The 19,660-nt window shown below is 41.8% G+C and overlaps 1 protein-coding gene across 2 annotated transcripts in view; it reads left to right on the top strand.

Moving 5' to 3' along the window:
* txndc11 (thioredoxin domain containing 11) overlaps window positions 1-19,660 on the top strand; it is an 88,384-nt gene that overhangs the window by 34,109 nt on the left and 34,615 nt on the right. The window contains exons 5-7 of one of the 2 annotated variants that reach the window (XM_063059228.1): window positions 12,596-12,689; window positions 13,497-13,609; window positions 17,528-17,728. The exons of the other annotated variant lie outside the window; for it this stretch is intronic. Of the exons in view, the coding sequence (XP_062915298.1) occupies window positions 12,596-12,689; window positions 13,497-13,609; window positions 17,528-17,728 (408 nt within the window). The remainder of the gene's footprint in view (window positions 1-12,595; window positions 12,690-13,496; window positions 13,610-17,527; window positions 17,729-19,660) is intronic. 2 annotated transcript variants of the gene reach the window in all.

Raw genomic sequence — 19,660 nt, 5'->3', positions numbered from 1 at the left:
ATAAAGTGTTGGTAATGTAGAACTAGTGAAGGTTGCAAACTTTTGGAATAAAACTGAAAATGGTAAAAAAATACTCAGCAGGTTAGAGCACCAGTGGAGCGAGAAAAATAATTAACGTTAAAGGTCAATGATCATTCTGTAATTCTTTCCTGAGTGATCTTTTTAACTACGTACATTGATTTGACTAACAACAGAGCAATCACATTTTACTAATAATTTTCTATAAAGCCTTGCTTCTTAAAGACTTCAGTAACATTCTTTGTCCTTAGCTGTGGTCTATGTCTTCCTACAACATAAAGTACCATCTGGTATGCCTTGACTGTTTTGCCCTTATAAGCCAAGGTCACATTCACTGTTTTCAGCCTACTTCTGATCTCTGCTTTAATCAAAGAGTTTCTTCACTGCTGCAGAGAGACGATTTTGGCTATTTTATCTATTTGGGCACTGGGTTTTGTCTGTTTTACTGAAATACACACTTTCTTGCATTCATAACACATGTGGTATTACACCTTAGCAGAGAATTCATTGCAACTTCCTGCCAGGTGTTGTTTTTTTAATTGGACTCATGAGCTTCAATTTGGGCTTTCCTGAGAACTTGCAAAACGTGCAAAGAATATATTGCATTGCAACTGACACGATATGTCATTACGTGAGAAAAGCTATTCTTGTTCTGTAACGCTGTAAATAAAAAAAAACTTTATGGGGTTGTAAGCATCAAGGTTTGTTTATTGTTGTTTCAATGCATCTTCTGGAGGCTTTTATTGAAAGGTAGAGTGGAAAAACTAGTTGGGGAGAATTGCTTTATCAATATTTAAATCTTTTTTTTTAACCACAAGTCCAAACAGTACAATCCTGGAAACTGAGATAACCATATTAATTTTTGGTGCGCGTTTTTGCCATGAAAATTGGCATCTTCTGGGATTTTCCATTTTCTCATTGTTTGTTTCTGGATGTCCTGAAATGTTTTATATGAAAGAAGCTTTTTGAAACTGAATCCATTGGTTTTCTTTTTAAGATAAAAATTCTTTACAGAATTCACATGAAATCATTAATGCCATTGTAGATGGGGAGGTGTGGTTCGGACAGTTTGGAAAGATTTTTTTTTAGAATTTTGTAAAAATCTGGTCACAGCATCTAGCAGAGCAGCACTAGGTTTAACAAAACATCAAGTGAATACAGAGGTGATTGCAGAAGTTGCATTAGTAGCATTTGGACCAGTAGAAATATAACCAAGTTATTGCAGCGGCTTAGAACTGGGTCGTGGTGCTATGAAAAGTATTTAAATTTTGATTTGACAAAGATCAATATTTACCTGAAAAGTAAATGTGCTACTTTGTAAACCATTCATAGGTACATTTTAAATATTGTGTATATTCTAGCTGCCTTAGTGGAAGGGTGTCCAATTCCTGCTACTGTCTGTAAGGAGTTTGTATGTTCTCCCTGTGACCACTTGGGTTTCTTCCGGGTATTCCGGTTTCCTCCTACATGCCAAAGATGTATGGGTTGGTGAGTTAATTGGTCACATGGGTTGTGCAGGCTCATTGGGTTGGAAGCGCTTGTCACTATGCTGTATCTCTAAATGTAAAAAAAAATGTAGGTTGGTAACATTATGTGAAGCAGTAATGTAAATTCAGCATGTACCCAGTGAAAAAGACAATTAAGAGTGAGCAAATATCCCAGTCATGGAATGAAAAAGAATAAGTTGGCATGGACAATTAACGAAAATGCTATCATCTTATCCATGCTGGTAGAGCTAATGGTCACTGTATTTGGGAAGGATAAAGTCAAAGCTGAAATGTGGAAAGCATTTTAGTGCATGAGTGGTAAATCTATAGTTCTCTCAAGAGGAAGTCAAAGGATGTCTTTGAATCTGAGTAATCTGAGATTGCTGTAGCCTACTTGAAAAGAGCAAGTAACTAAGCTTTGACCTATATTGCATGCAGCACCTCCCAGCTGAAAGAATTCATTTTATGTTTGGAGCTTTTATAGAACATTCATTAGAGATTACTTAACATTGTTGATTCACCATTGTATCATGTAACAATCAATAAGGAATGGGGGAGGGTGGTGTAGGGTCAGTAAATGAACCCTAAAGATACTTTTAGGCAGTGAATTCTGTAAAGTTAAATTTCCGTTACCCAAATGGCCATAACATGGGTCGTCTGTACAATTTACTTTGTATCAATATCATATTTAACCAGTTGAGTGCATGCTTTTGATCTCTGCCATATGTCTTTCTGCCAAATTAATGGTTCACTGAAGCTTCCTTTGTATCATCTGTTGTGTTGAAATCTAATCATAATCAAAAGGATTTGAAACTGCATTTGTTCCTGGATTTCTATTTAAAACACTCTCTCCAGTGTAGTAATTGTTAACAAGTTAATTTTTATGAAAGCCAAAGACAATACTTGGCTGTACTCTCTGGAATGTAAGTTTTCTTTTGGCTGTTGAATAATTCTGTTTTGCTTCGTCTACTTGCTGCAGTATCCTTTAAGTGGATTGACATTAGGATATTTTGAAAATACTTCCTCAATTCTAGTTTTAATCCCATAATCATAATGCTGAACATGAATTATCTAATAATCGTGAATTATCTGAAGGAGGTAGATTTAACTTAAGGAGAAAATAAGGATTTTATGAGAGAGGTATTCTTGTGTAATTAACTTTAATTTAATTTTATAGCTTTTATTTTCCAATAAACACTTGTTCAGATATGTTATTTATGTTATTTGTGGATATGATGAGTGTGCGACCAACCTTCATTGTCAGAAACAAAATAAAAGCATTAGATGAATGGTGTTTATTAAAATAGGAGCATTCTTTGTCTTTTTGGTTTTATTTGATAACCCCAGCTAGATCACTTATCCTGTTAGTTATTTTGCCTTAGATGTATATAAAGATTAATACATAGTTTACAAATTTGTTAGTCATTATGTCTTTTCTGTTACACCTTCTATGCATTTCCCAACCTACCTTGGCTAACTTTGTCTTATCTGCCTCCATAGTTCATTCAAAGTTAAAGCCTCTGTTTCAGATTGAACTAATAATTTGCAAAATTAAAAACTTCTATCATTTTTTGGTCACTGTTCCTTTAAAGCTGTTTAACGAGCAGATGAAAGACCAACACTTTAAATCATATTATGCACAATATTTTACAATTCAATATGGGCTGTACTTGCAGAAATGACAGTGAGCCAGATTTTCTTCTACAACAGTTTTGATAGTTCTGTAGCCACCATTATTGATGCTAGCTTATTTAAATTTAAATTCCCTGGATGTTATTTTATTTTTTAACTCTTAACTCCAATTAATTTATCTTGTCCCGTCATTTAAACACAGTGCCACTGTGAGGACCTTGGTTGGGGTCGACCATGGATATTGCGTCCTACATGTATGTGATACACAAGTCAGGGCAGTACGATATGGAGAGCAAGCTGTTTCCCATGCAGCAGACTTCCCCTTCTCCATGCAGCCAAATCCAAAGGACCAGCAGAGACCAGCATGGTTTGGTACAGTGGCGCCATAGGAGTTGCCAGTCACCGTTGAACTCAACATTGGACTGCCTTATGAACTTCAGCTCCAGATTTTCCCTTTGGGTTTATTCCCAAAGCCTTCCCCATGAGTGGGCATAGCCACAAGGCAGCAGAGGGTTGAAATCAGAGATTTCCTTCTAGATGAGTTGCCAACCACAGTTGACGAGCCCCATTTGCTCGAAGCGACTGGTTTTAAGGCAGCAGTAACCCACCTTTGCCCTTCTGTCAACAGAAATGCTTTCACCAGGCTTAGTAGCTAAGCCACATGTGAAGGCCAGGAGCTGGACTTGGTTGGCAGAGGCTATTTGAGGCACACACCATTGGGAGTATTTAATAGCTAGTGGGAGCTTATCCCCACTACCTCCCCAGCTGTGACAGCCTTAAGGAACCACAGTGCCAGTATGTCCTCCATTATTGCCAAGAATCCATTGCAGCCAGTTTTATAGATAGCAAGTTGAACTGTCACTTTGATCTCTTTAAAACAGTGCCTATGTGATCACTGTGTATAATTCAGCTTGAGCTAAACACTTTGCTCATTTGGTAAGAAAAGGAAGGCAGATTATTATCTAAATGGAGTCAAGTTAGGAAAAAGGGAAGTACAACGAGATCTAGGTGTTCTTGTACATCAGTCACTGAAAGCAAGCATGCAAGTACAGCAGGCTGTGAAGAAAACTGATTGGAGTGACTGGGCTTGTATACACTGGAACTTAGAAGAATGAGGGGGGATCTGATTGAAACATATAAGATTATTAAGGGATTGGACATGCTGGAGGTAGGAAGCATGTTCCCGCTGATGGGTGAGTCCAGAACCAGAGGCCACAGTTTAAGAGTAAGGGGTAGGCCATTTAGAACGGAGTTGAGGAAAAACTTTTTCACCCAGAGAGTGGTGGATATGTGGAATGCTGTGCCCCAGAAGGCAGTGGAATCAAGTCTCTGGTTGTTTTCAAGAAGGAGATGGATAGAGCTCTTAAAGATAGCGGAATCAAAGGTTATGGGGATAAGGCAGGAACTGGATACTGATTGTGGATGATCAGCCATGATCACAGTGAATGGCGGTGCTGGCTCGAAGGGTCGAATGGCCTACTCCTGCACCTATTGTCTATTGGTAGCTGATATCTGTTGATACCTACTGCTCAACGTATGTACAAAAATGGAAACAATGTAAAGTTGGTTCAGGAATCGAATTTTAGGAACTTAAATGTTGGTACATAAATTGCTGATTTTGGAGTTCTGAAACATAAATGCTCAGCAGATTAGACTGCATCTTTGGAGAGGCAAATAAGAGCTGAAGACTTGCGTCACTGATCTTTCATCAGAATCAGAAGTTTTTGTGTAAGTCAGTTCCAGCATTTCTTTCTCTATAAGTGGTACCTAACTTGAGTGTTTTAATATTTTCTGCATATACTAGTCCCAGTCATAAATCTTCCCCTTGTAGTGAATGCCTTGCTGTACTGTAAAGGTACTTCAATTCTGATGGTTACTTATGGTAAGATAGTGGCGTGTTCGGTCGTAGAGGCTTTATGGGGCCAACCAGAAGTGTTATTGTCCTTGAACATATTTTTAATGATCACAAGACCCTGCTGAATATTAAGAACTGCAGGTCTACATAGACATAGAACTTGGAATAGTACAGCACAGTACAGGCCCTTCGGCCCATAATGTAGTGCTGACACTCAAACCCTGCCTCCCATATAAGCCCCCACCTTAAATTCCTCCATATACCTGTCTAGTGGTCTCTTAAACTTCACAAGTGTATCTGCCTCCACCACTGACTCAGGTAGTGCATTCCACGCACCAACCACTCTCTGAGTAAAAAACCTTCCTTTAATATCCCCCTTGAACTTCCCACCCCTTACCTTAAAGCCATGTCCTCTTGTATTGAGCAGTGGTGCCCTAGGGAAGAGGCACTGGCTATGCACTCTATCTATTCCTCTTATTATCTTGTACACCTCTATCATGTCTCCTCTCATCCTCCTCCTCTTCAAAGAGTAAAGCCTTAGCTCCCTCAATCTCTGATCATAATGCATACTCTCTAAACCAGGCAGCATACTCGCTAAACCTGGTAAATCTTCTCTGTACCCTTTCCAATGCTTCCACATTCTTCCTATAGTGAGGCGACCAGAACTGGACACAGTACTCCAAGTGTGGCCTAACCAGAGTTTTATAGTGCTGCATCATTACATCGTGGCTCTTAAACTCTATCCCTCGACTTATGAAAGCTAACACCCCATAAGCTTTCTTAACTACCCTATCCACTGAACCTTGTGGGACACCACTAGTCACAATCTTCCAATCTGAATGTACTCCCTCCACCACCACCCTCTGCCTTCTGCAGGCAAGCCAATTCTGAATCTACCTGGCCAAACTTCCCTGGATCCCATGCCTTCTGACTTTCTGAATAAGCCTACTGTGTGGAACCTTGTCAAATGCCTTACTAAAATCCATATAGATCACATCCACTGCACTACCCTCATCTATATGCCTGGTCACCTCCTCAAAGAACTCTTACCAGGCTTGTTAGACACGATCTGCCCTTCACAAAGCCACGCTGACTGTCCCTGATCAGACCATGATTCTCTAAATGCCCAGAGATCCTGTCTCTTTTCCAACAGCTTTCCCACCACAGATGTAAGGCTCACTGGTCTATAATTACCTGGACTATCCTTACTATCTTTTTTGAACAAGGGGACAACATTCGCCTCCCTCCAGTACCATTCCCGTGGACAACGAGGATATAAAGACCCTCGCCAGAGGCTCAGCAATCTCTTCTCTTGCCTCGTGGAGCAGCCTGGGGAATATTCCGTCAGGCCCCGGGGACTTATCTGTCCTAATGTATTTTAACAACTCCAACACCTCCTCTCCCTTAATATCAACATGCTCCAGAACATCAACCTCACTCATATTGTCCTCACCATCATCAAGTTCCCTCTCATTGGTGAATGCCGAAGAGAAGTATTCATTGAGGACCTCGCTCACTTCCACAGCCTCCAGGCACATCTTCCCACCTTTATCTCTAATCGGTCCTACCTTCACTCCTGTCATCCTTTTTTTTCTTCACATAATTGAAGAATGCCTTGGGGTTTTCCTTTACCCTACTCGCCAAGGCCTTCTCATGCCCCCTTCTTGGTCTTCTCAGACCTTTTTAAGCTCCTTTCTTGCTTCCCTATATTCCTCAATAGACCCATCTGATCCTTGCTTCCTAAACCTCATGTATGCTGCCGCCTTCCACCTGACTAGATTTTCCACCTCACTTGTCACCCATGGTTCCTTCACCCTACCATTCTTTATCTTCCTCACCAGGACAAATTTATCCCTGACATCCTGCAAGAGATCTCTAAACATCGACCACATGTCCATAGTACATTTCCCTGCAAAAACATCATCCCAATTCACACCCGCAAGTTCTAGCCTTATAGCCTCATAATTTGCCCTTCCCCAATTAAAATTTTTCCTGTCCTCGCTGATTCTGTCCTTTTCCATGATAATGCTAAAGGCCAGGGAGCGGTGGTTACTGTCCCCCAGAAGCTCACCCACTGAGAGATCTGTGACCTGACCAGGTTCATCACCTAGTACTAGATCTAGTATGGCATTCCCCCTAGTCGGCCTGTCCACATACTGTGACAGGAATCCATCCTGGACACACTTAACAAACTCTGCCCCATCTAAACCCTTGGAACTAATCAGGTGCCAATCAATAATAGGGAAGTTGAAGTCACCCATGATTACAACCCTGTTATTTTTGCACCTTTCCAAAATTTGCCTCCCAATCTGCTCCTCTGTATCTCTGCTGCTACCAGGGGGCCTATAGAATACCCCCAATAGAGTAACTGCTCCCTTCCTGGTCCTGACTTCCACCTGTACTGACTCAAAAGAGGATACCTTATCAGTGAGTTACTTGTTGGCAAAGAAACTGAAGGAGCTGGACGACTTGGTGCAGATCATGTTGCTGCCTGCGCTAGAGAGGTGTCGGGGGAGTCAGTGCGCAAAGGCAGTGTATAGTATGCGTCAGTTTTCTTGTGATTGCAACACCCTGTTGAACATTGTTAATGTGGAATTTTGCAAGTCTGATTCACTGCTATTTATTGGTGGGCAGCTGTGTGGCCTCGGTCATAGCAAGGCTTAGATCTCAAGCTGCGGTGTCGCGCGTTCACAGCCACCCAGAGAGAGAGACATCAGAGGCTGTGCAGCATCCAGGCTGGAGTTCTTGCTGAACACTCCCCCCCCCGCCCCCCCCCCCCAGTGTTTATTCAAGAGTAGACCAGCTGTACAAAGTGTTCAAACTGCAGACGGCAGCAACATTCATGGGACTCATGGTCTTGGACTATGTATTTTTGTGTGACTGTATTTTACTGATATCTTGTATGTGCCTGTGGCCTTATATGTACCTTGTCCTGTGTACGACTGTTGGTACAGTGTTTTATGCCTTGGCCCTCAAGTAATGCTGCTTTGTTTGGCTGCATTCATGGTCGTCATGGTTGAATGACAATTAAACTTGAACTGAACTGAGTGGTTGCTGATGAGATCTAGATGGATTTTGAGATGTACAAAAAATAGAGCAGACAGCTGTTGCATCAAAAGAAGATGGGTTTTAAGTTATAGGATGACTTTGAATCATAGCATTTAGGAAACAACAGTACAGGGACAGACTCAAAGACCAACCATTCCTGCACTAACCATTATGACAATCTGACCAGTACCATCTGCCCATATGTGATAAGTATCCCTCAATGTGGTCATGTGTCTGTCCAAATGCCATTTAAAGACTGTTAACGTATCTGTTTCTATCACCTGCCTTGACAGCCTAATCCAGATACCTAAAATGCTCTTGCCTCGCCTATCTCCTTTGCACTCTTTTCTTTCCCCACCTTCAAAATAAGTTCTCCAGTACTTGACAGCTTCACCTGGTGGGGTGGGGGTGGCAAAACTATTTACACTATATATGCCACTCATCATTTTATACTGTTCTATCAGTTTTATCACTGTATCCACTTGTGTTACTACTTTTAGGGAGCTGTGAGCTTACACCCCGAGATCCCTCTATGTTGGTGCTTCCAAAGGTGCAACCATTTAGTCCCGGCTAAACATAACATTAAAAATGTAGCTTTTTTTTATAACAGCATGGGGGTTGAATTCTTTAGTGGAATGAAAAAAAAAATGCAAATACATTTCCCCCCCCATACCATATGATGTTTGAATGCTGTGTTTTTTTTAAATTATTGAGGCTTTTGTTCTTTAAGAATTTTACACCCCGTTTTTTCAGTTTATACATTATCTATTTAGCAAGGGCAATTGTTTGGATGAAATATAGTCAGTGTTTTTCTTTCAGTACCATGAGGTTAATAAAGGAGTGAGATGATGAAATGAATTCCCTTTTAATATAGTTCAGTGCAATTGGCATTGTATTTATTGCCAGACTGTTAATTGCATGTAAATTGCTGGAAAATTAACACTTTTGAAATTGAAGCAACATACATCAAAGTTGCTGGTGAACGCAGCAGGCCAAGCAGCATCTGTAGGAAGAGGTGCAGTCGACGTTTCAGGCCGAGACCCTTCGTCAGGACTAACTGAAGGAAGAGTGAGTAAGGGATTTGAAAGTTGGAGGGGGAGGGGGAGATCCAAAATGATAGGAGAAGACAGGAGGGGGAGGGATAGAGCCGCGAGCTGGACAGGTGATAGGCAAAAGGGGATACGAGAGGATCATGGGACAGGAGGTCCGGGAAGAAAGACAAGGGGGGGGGGTGACCCAGAGGATGGGCAAGAGGTATATTCAGAGGGACAGAGGGAGAAAAAGGAGAGTGAGAGAAAGAATGTGTGCATAAAAATGAGTAACAGATGGGGTACGAGGGGGAGGTGGGGCCTTAGCGGAAGTTAGAGAAGTCGATTTTCATGCCATCAGGTTGGAGGCTACCCAGACGGAATATAAGGTGTTGTTTCTCCAACCTGAGTGTGGCTTCATCTTTACAGTAGAGAAGGCCGTGGATAGACATGTCAGAATGGGAATGGAATGTGGAATTAAAATGTGTGGCCACTGGGAGATCCTGCTTTCTCTGGCGGACAGAGCGCAGATGTTCAGCAAAGCGGTCTCCCAGTCTGCGTCGGGTCTCGCCAATATATAAAAGGCCACATCGGGAGCACTGGACACAGTATATCACCCCGGTCGACTCACAGGTGAAGTGATGCCTCACCTGGAAGGACTGTTTGGGGCCCTGCATGGTGGTAAGGGAGGAAGTGTAAGGGCATGTGTAGCACTTGTTCCGCTTACACGGATAAGTGCCAGGAGGGAGATCAGTGGGGAGGGATGGGGGGGACGAATGGACAAGGGAGTTGTGTAGGGAGTGATCCCTGCGGAATGCAGAGGGGGGGGGGAGGGAAAGATGTGCTTAGTGGTGGGATCCCGTTGGAGGTGGCGGAAGTTACGGAGAATAATATGTTGGACCCGGAGGCTGGTGGGGTGGTAGGTGAGGACCAGGGGGACCCTATTCCTAGTGGGGTGGTGGGAGGATGGAGTGAGAGCAGATGTACGTGAAATGAGGGAGATGCGTTTAAGAGCAGAGTCGATAGTGGAGGAAGGGAAGCCCTTTTCTTTAAAAAAGGAAGACATCTCCCTCGTCCTAGAATGAAAAGCCTCATCCTGAGAGCAGATGCGGCGGAGACGGAGGAATTGCGAGAAGGGGATGGCGTTTTTGCAAGAGACAGGGTGAGAAGAGGAATAGTCCAGATAGCTGTGAGAGTCAGTAGGCTTATAGTAGACATCAGTGGATAAGCTGTCTCCAGAGACGGACAGAAAGATCTAGAAAGGGGAGGGAGGTGTCGGAAATGGACCAGGTAAACTTGAGGGCAGGGTGAAAGTTGGAGGCAAAGTTAATAAAGTCAACGAGTTCTGCATGCGTGCAGGAAGCAGCGCCAATGCAGTCGTCGATGTAGTGAAGGTAAAGTGGGGGACAGATACCAGAATAGGCACGGAACATAGATTGTTCCACAAACCCAACAAAAAGGCAGGCATAGCTAGGACCCATACGGGTGCCCATAGCTACACCTTTAGTTTGGAGGAAGTGGGAGGAGCCAAAGGAGAAATTATTAAGAGTAAGGACTAATTCCGCTAGACGGAGCAGAGTGGTGGTAGAGGGGAACTGATTAGGTCTGGAATCCAAAAAGAAGCGTAGAGCTTTGAGACCTTCCTGATGGGAGATGGACGTATATAAGGACTGGACATCCATGGTGAAAATAAAGCGGTGGGGGCCGGGAACTTAAAATCATCGAAAAGTTTAAGAGCGTGAGAAGTGTCACGAACATAGGTCGGAAGGGATTGAACAAGGGGTGATAAAACAGTGTCGAGGTATGCAAAAATGAGTTCGGTGGGGCAGGAGCAAGCTGAGACAATAGGTCGGCCAGGACAGGCAGGTTTGTGGATCTTGGGTAGGAGGTAGAAACGGGAAGTGCGGGGTGTGGGAACTATAGGGTTGGTAGCAGTGGATGGGAGATCCCCTGAGCGGATAAAGTCGATGATGGTGTGGGAGACAATGGCCTGGTGCTCCTTAGTGGGGTCACGATCGAGGGGGTAAATAAGAGGAGTTATCCGCGAGTTGTCGCTGTGCCTCGGCAAGGTAGAGGTCAGTACGCCAGACTACAACAGCACCCCCCTTATCGGCGGGTTTAATAATAAGGTTAGGATTAGTGCGGAGAGAGTGGAGAGCAGAGCGTTCCGAAGGAGTGAGATTGGAATGGGGACAAGGTGCGGTGAAGTCGAGACGGTTGATGTCCCGTCGGCAGTTAGCAATAAAGAGATGCAGAGCAGGCAGAAGACCAGAGTGGGGTGTCCATGAAGAAGAGGAGGGTTGAAGACGGGAGAAGGGGTCATTGGTGGGGGTGGAAGAGTCCTTGCCGAAGAAGTAGGCTCGGAGACGGAGACGGCGGAAGAAAAGTTCCGCATCGTGGCGAACACGGAACTTGCTGAGGTGTGGGCGAAGGGGGACAAACGTGAGGCCCTTACTGAGAACAGAGCGTTCTGCCTCCGACAGTTGAAGGTCGGAGGGGGTGGTAAAGACCCGGCACGGATGAGAGCTGGGATCAGAGGGGGGAGGGGGGAGGCTGGGGGTGTCAATGGAGAGGGGAGGGTTGGGGTGAGAGGAAGATGGAGCCTCTGACTACCCAGGAGCTGACGATGGGATCTGAAGGAGACAGGATTGCAGAGTATTGGTGGGGGAAGGGGAGACGGGAGTCACAACAGCAGCACATAAAGACCCGGCCTGGAGTTCAAGGCTGGCGTCGCAGTAGGTGGTTGCGCAATCGCTTTGAAGGTGTCCATGGTCGTTGCTGGAGTCCGGGTTTTGAATATGTCCTGAGGTGTTGGAGCCGCCGAGATCAATGGCAGGGGCCGCAATCTGAAGTTCATGCCTGCTAGCGTCGGGGCCGGCAGGCTCTGGAGTCCGTAGATGTAGGATCTTGCGATCTTTGCCTAACATGACAAAGTCAAAAAAACGGCGATTGCAGGCGTGAATCCGATGGAGGATGAAATAACGGGTAGGACCATTACAGATGGCGAAGAAAGTGTCCTGAAGGTGTGGAAGGGTCTGGGATAGGGACACCAAGTACCTCCTCAAAAACTTTTGAAATTGGTTCTATTTGATTTATGATTCCTTTTTCCTAACCACATTAAATATGCTTCATAAATCCAAGTATTATTGTTGTTACTATATTTAAATACAGTGGCTTGTAACTATCACCTATAGCTTGTTTCATAACACTCGTAATTTAGTATATCTAAACACAATATGGAATTCCTAGCATTTTCGTTACTAGTTTCATTTCAATTATTGCTTTGTGAAAAGGGTCATACAAGTGTTGTGTGCGAAATGTTAACATCTTGCTATATAACAGCAACGTGCTATCTGACATGCTGGAAAGATTGTTTGACTTTATTGCATTAAATTACATCAGTTATTTTTTGGGGAAATATAAGTAACTTGGTGCTTACTGTTTCTCGTTTTGCAACAGTAATAGACAATGCTGATGAACCTTCTCAAAGTTTAGAATTGTCTTCATTTTTCCTTTCTCCAACACAGCCAGGTGTACTTGGATATTTTGAGTTCAACACCTCACCACAGCCTCCTGGTTTTTTGACGTTCTACATCTCTGCATTGCATGCACTAAAAAGAGGTACAACTTTAACCTATTCAAAACACAAAAAACTATACCTTTGGCACATACTGTTTAACAAAACTTTGTTTAATATCTGATGAATGAGTTTTAATTAGTTATAATACAATTAGAATGTAAGGTACAGGAAACTATTTGACTCTCTTGCCTTGAATTTGCCTATCCTTTTTCTTCTCCCCAGCATTTTACTTTTTAACGTATCTATCCATATCTTTTTATGGATTTATTGTGCATGTTCAAATAAAAGTTTTTAAATTTTGAAAACTGTAAATCATATCCATTTCCTCATCCAGTATTTTGTAGAAATCAGTTTTTTTTTCCCCTTTTGGCTTGCAACAATTCTAGAGAGTTAATCTAATAATAACTTTAAGGATATGTAGCAGATTTCCTAGTAACATTAGCACAAGTCGTATCAAGATTCTGGGAATAAATTTACCATGAACTTGAAAACACTGATTTCAGATTTTGGTGGCAGTTTTTGTGGACGTTAGTAAATTTTGTTGTACTGCTGTTGGAGATACCATTTCAAAGAAAGATGACTTCTGATTTTCCTCTGGTTTTAAATCTCTGCACAGTATTTAATAAAAAATCTATTAACTGCTCAACAATTCATTCGAATGACACAGGATGCATTTCTCCAAATTCTGATATTGACACTAAAATGGTAAATATAATTTATGGGGATTGCTGATATTCCATAAAATCAAAGTAATGAAAACTGAGGGTACATTCTTATTTCATGAAGTGTTTTGATCCTGCAGTGGTTTGGTTGAGATCTGCTGAAAGTGAAACGTCTCTTGGTTTCAGATCATCAAGGAACAATTCGTTTTGGTGTGATTACAAGCAAGCAGGTGGCTAAAGAAATATCTGTAACTGATCCTGGAACAATTTATATGCATAGACATTTCAACGCTTCCTTAGTAAGTTATTTATCAGTCAGTTTCCAATTAGTTCCTCTAATTACTGCATAATGTATGGCTTTTGACTTTAGAGTCAGAGTCATAGAACACTACAACACAGAAACAGGACCTTTGGCCCAAATAGTCTCTGCTGAACTATTAAACTGCCCAGTGACGTCTACATGCACCTGAACCATACCCTCCATACCCCTCCCATCCATGTACCTGTCCAAAATTTCTCTTAAATGTTGAAAATGAATCTGTATCCACCACTTTGGCTGGCAGCTCATTCCACACTTTTTCCACCCTCTGAATGAAGAGATTCCCTTAATTGTTTCAACTGTCATCCCTAATCTGTGACCACTAGTTTTAGTCTCACTGAACCTCAGTGGAAAAAGCCTGCTGCATTTACCCTGTATATACCCTTCATCATTTTGTAATCCTCTATCAAATCTCCTCTCAATCTTCTACGCGCTAGGGAATAAAGTCCTAACCTTTTCAATCTTTCCTTGTAACTCGGATCCTCCAGTCCTGACAACATCCTTGTAAACCTTATTGATTTCTTTCTTGTATGTAGGTGACCAAGCTGCATGAAATACTTCAAATTGGGCCTCACCAACATCTTGTACAACTTCAAAATAACATCCCAGCTCCTGTATTCAGTACTTTGATTTATGAAGGCCAATGTGCTAAATGCTTTCTTTACGACCCTACCAACCTGTGATGCAACTCACAAGGAATTGTGGACCTGAATTCCCAGATCCCCCGTTCTATATTGCAGTGGTCCCCAACCACCAGGCCGCAAAGCATGTGCTACCGGGCCGCGAGGAAAAGATATGAGTCAGCTGCACCTTTCCTCATTCCCTGTCACGCACTGTTGAACTTGAACATAGGGTTGCCAACTGTCCCGTATTTGCCGGGACATCCTGTATATTGGGCTGAATTGGTTTGTCCCATACGGGACCGCCCTTGTCCCATATTTCCCCCGCTAAGGTGGAGCGTTTCTGTGAAACCATTCGCAAGCGGAAATGGTGTAAAGCGAAGAAGCAATTACCATTAATTTATATGGGAAAAGGTTTTGAGCGTTCCCAGACCCAAAAAGTAACCTACCAAATCATACCAAATAACACATAAAACCTAAAATAACACTAACATATAGTAAAAGCAGGAATGGTATGATAAATACACAGCCTATATAAAGTAGAAAATAATGTATGTACAGTGTAGTTTCACTTAACAGAGTCGGGAAGATTAAACCAAAACCGATTTGTAGAAAAAAATCGGCATGTACACGCATGCACACATCACGCATGTTCACGCAGGTGCCCGCGCAAGGCTTCATGGTCATGGTAGTCTTTCTCGGGGTAAACACGTGTCCCGTATTTGACTGCTACTTTTGTCCCTTATTTAGGAGTGAGAAAGTTGGCAACCCTCACTGTAAAAGACATGCTGAGGTGAACTTAACCCTACTTGAACACCCCGGTCGGCTGATCCGCAAGAATATTGTCAATATTAAACTGGTCCGCGGTGCAAAAAAGGTTGGGGACCTCTGCTGTATTTCACTTCTCAGTGCCCAACTGCTCACCATGCAAGTCCTGACCTGGTTTTTCCCTCTCAAGTGCAACAGCTCATACCTATCTGCATTAAATCCCATCTGCTATTTTTCAGCCTATTTTTTTTTTCAGTTGATTCAGATTCAGTCACAAACTTTAATAGCCTTCCTTGCTGTCCTCTTACACCCCGATTTTGGTGTCATCTGCAAATTTGCTGATCCAGTTTACCACACTATCATCCAAATCATTGATATAGATGACAAACAACAATGGACCCAGCACCGATCCCTGCGACATTCCACGAGTCACAGTCTCCAATCAGAGAGGCAACCAACTGGCTTTTCCTGTGAAATCAATGTCAAATCCAATTTTTTACCTTATCTTGGATGCCAAGTGACTGAACCATCTTGACCAGCCTGCCATGTGGAACCTTGTCAAAGGCCTTGCTAATATCAATGTAGACTACATCCACTGCCTTGCCTTCATCAACTTTCCTGGTAATGTTCTTGGAGAAACTCTTAAGGTTGGTTAGACACAAACTACCACACACAAAGCCATGTTTACTATCTCTAATCAATCTCTGTCTATCCAAATAATTCTACTTCCGGTCCCTTAGAATACCTTCCAATAACTTTCCCACTACTAATTGCAGGCTCCTCAACCTATAATTTCCTAGCTTATTCTTGGAGCCTTTCTTGAACAACATTATATAATCTCCAATCATAGACACCTCACCAGTGGCTAAGGATATTCTAAATATTTCTGCTTGAGCCACTGTAATTTCTGCACTGGCCTCCTATGGGGTCTGAGAGAACACCTTGTCAAGCTTGGGGACTTGTATGCCCTATTTTGCTTTGACGGCAAACACCACCACCTCTGTAATCTGTGTGTGCTCCATAACCTCAGTGCAGCTTTGCCTCACATCTGTAGATTCTGTGTCCATCTCCCCACTAAATACTGCTGCAAAAAATCAATTTAAGATCTTCCCCCATCTCTTTTGATTCCCTGTGTAGATGATCATGCTGTACTTCTACAGGACCAATTTTGTCCCTTGTTATTCTTTTGCTCTTAATATATCTGTGAAAACTGTTAGGATTCTCCTTCTTTTTGTCTGCTAGAGCAACCTCATGCCTTCTTTTAGCCCTCCTGATTTCCTCCTCAAGTGTTCTCTTGTATTTCTTATACTGCTGAAGTACCTAATTTGCTCATTCCTACCTATACCTGCTGTGCATAGTCTCAGCATCTTTCAAAAACCAAGGTTCCTTAAGCCTTTTATTCTTTTACTCTGACAGGAACATATAAACTCTGTACTCTCAAAACGTCACTTTTGAGGTCCTCCCACTTATTAAATACACCTTTGCCAGAGAACAACCTGTCCCAATCCACGCTTGCCAGATCCTTTATAGTGCCATCAAAATTGCCCTTTCTCCAATATAGAATCTCAACCCAGGGACCAGACCAATCCTTCTCCATAATTAACTTGAAACTAATGGCACTATGATCACTGGATGCAAAGTGCTCCTCTACACAAACCTCTGTCACTTGCCCTGTCTCATTCCCTAACAGAAGATCTAATATCACACTCTCTCTCTAGTTGGGACTTCTATGTATTGATTAAGGAAACTTTTCTGAATACATTTGACAACCTCCATCTCATCCAGCCTTTTACAGTATGGGAGTCCCAGTCAATGTGTGGAAAATTAAAATCACCTGCTATCTCAGATTTGTTTCTTGCAACAGTCTGCAATCTCGCTACAAATTTGTTCCTTTTCCAGCAGACTGTTGGTGGTCTATAATGTAATTCCATTAATGTGGTCATCCTTTCTTATTCTTCAGTTCCACTCCTATAGCCTCAGTGGGCAAGCTCTCCAGTCTGTTTATAAATACAGGTTTTTGTGTTGTGAAAGGTTTCAATAATAGTGCAACATCAGTGCTAGTAATTGAAGATTGGTTCTTGTGAACATTTAGGAATAGTTCGATGATTTGAGGATAAAGCAATTAAGGAAAATGGAAGCTAAAATACTGTTGAGTCATATAGTATGTTTAAAGGTAGGTGGACAATATTTCCTAATGTGTCTATGCTCATAGCATAAAATGACACTGAATAGATGTGGCATACTGGAAGATGGAACTATTCATGAGGGTCAAAAATGATTGTTGGATGATTGGTTCCTATTGATGGTCTTGTGTACTAATCCTGCTTTGAGCTGACTTTGGAAACATGAGAATAAGTCAGATCAGGATTTGATAGTGATCTGGAAGACCTAAAGGATGAGAGAAAACAGATGAGACCATTTTTTTTAGACTAAATTTTATTTATTTGTATTTATCTGCTTCTGTTAGTTAAGACCTGTATCATCTTGAAATGTCTGTTTTTCTAATTCAGGTCTTTCCCCATGAGATCCTAAACTTCACTGCAGTGAATGTCTACAGCTGGGCTTATGAGAATAGAGAGACCTTTATACACTGGTTGCGACCACATGGAAGCAAGAGTCTGCTCCTGAATAATGAGCTTAAGAAAGGGCCGGCTTTGCTATTGTTTTTCCCCTTCAGCCCATTAGCTGAAAAACAGCCACTGATGGAGGAGGTGAGAAGTTAATTCATGTGAATACGTATATGTAGGAATCACAGGATGCTTTCTTTATTCTCAGATCTGCTCTGTATACAAGATGTTCTAACATGAAGGATTTTGCTGAACAGGCTTTTGGCAAAAAATAGCAGTAGGAAATGATTCGGTTAAAACTTAATCTGCATAATCTGCAAAAACAAAAGTTACTTCTCCATGTCATTTGTGTCTGCGTGCTTTTTTAAAAAAAAATCTTTGTAAGAGCGGTCTCTTTAGCAGGTTAGTTCTTAATGTGACTTGCTATGAGGTTTGCTTGGTTTTTAATTTAAAGCATTTCCAAATATTTGAAGCAGCTATGTTGCAAGGTATAAAGATCTTTTCTCAATCCTTAATACTGCTAAGAATTTATTTTGCTTCTTGATTTTTAATACAAATTATCATTTATGTAACACACAGCATGAGAGGTAAACCATTTCCTCACAAGAGATACCAAAATTCTTTAATGCTAGTACAAGCAAATTTCATAAACTCCGTATATACTCTTCAAAGTGAGTGTTGAGCAATAGATTTTTCTGCTTGCTCATATTATTACCTTTATTGCAAGTTTTAGCCACACATTCTGGCACATTCCAACATGGGCTACCCACAGTGTTTGACAAAACAACATAGAACACAAGAAGCAACAAAACGAGCCACTTTCCTCCCTTCCAACCACACACACTGACAGTCCTCCAACAGGCCCTTAGTCTCAAGTGCTTCAATTTCAAATTGACCTTTGGCCTCTGATCTTCAGTATCGACTAGCTGGAGTAGGTTAAAAGTTTAGCTTGACATCATGGGCCGAAAGGCCTGTACTGTGCTGTATTGTTCTGTATTCAGTTTTGCACAAGCAAATGCATGTACATTCTCTGAACATTTGTCTTGACTTTGAGGTTTGGGGGCGGGGGGCAGGGGGAATGTTTCAGTCATTAGTGTAATACTTCCTCATTTTGTAAAGGGAGTAAGGTTAATAAATTAAGACTAGGTTTGTGTGTTTGAATGCAGTGATATAAATCTATTGAAAAGTATCCAAACACATTTAATGTAGGATCACTGCAGCCAGTAGAAAGACTTTTAAACATTATTTATCCTGGCTAGAGTTTAAACATCAGTCTGCAGTTAAAGTGTTCTATATTAGAACCCTTATTTTAAAGACTTACTGTAGTGCCTGTAGCCTCCGTTTTGATGCCATTCAACACAGTAAGTAACAACAAGAATCAATTAAATATTTTTAATAGAAAACGGTCAACTAGCAGCAAGATCTGGTATAAGTGTATTAAATATTAGGTCACATGGTACAGTTCTTGAAGATAAAGTCATGGTTATTTCTCTGCTTCCTTTTTTAAAGAAAAGTAAATGTAAACAGCTGAAAATAGTTAAATAGCTAACAGTTAAGGTTTATACAGTAGAACATAGAACAGTACAGCACAGGAACAGACCCTTTGGCGCACAATGCTGTGCCGAATCAATTAAATGGCTAACTAATCTCTTCAGTATAGAAAATGCACATATCCTTCCTTTGCTCCTCACATTAATGTGCCTATCTAAATGTCTTTTAAAAGTCTCTAATGTTTCTGCCTCTAGCACCAGCCCAGGTAGTGCATTCTAGGCACCCACCATTTTCTGTGGGGTCGGGGGGGGGGGATCTTGCCCTGTACATCCCCTTTGAAATTACCCCTTCTCACCTTAAATGCATGATATTTGACATTGCAACCCTGGGAAAAGGATATTGTCTGCTCTATCTATGCTTCTCATAATCTTTTAAATCTCTATCAGATCTCCTCTCAGCATCTGGCGCTCCAGAGAAAACAACCCAAGTTCATCCAACTTCTCGTTATAGCACATGACCTCTAATCCAGGCAGGTAAACCTTTTCTGCACTCTCTCCAAAGCCCCAATGTCCTCCTATCATGGGA

This window comes from Mobula hypostoma, chromosome 9, assembly GCF_963921235.1.
Source record: "Mobula hypostoma chromosome 9, sMobHyp1.1, whole genome shotgun sequence".
In the NCBI taxonomy this organism is placed as follows: Eukaryota; Metazoa; Chordata; class Chondrichthyes; order Myliobatiformes; family Myliobatidae; genus Mobula; species Mobula hypostoma.
Note: the sequence above shows the minus strand (reverse complement) of the source record. Positions and strands in the feature narration are given on the sequence as shown.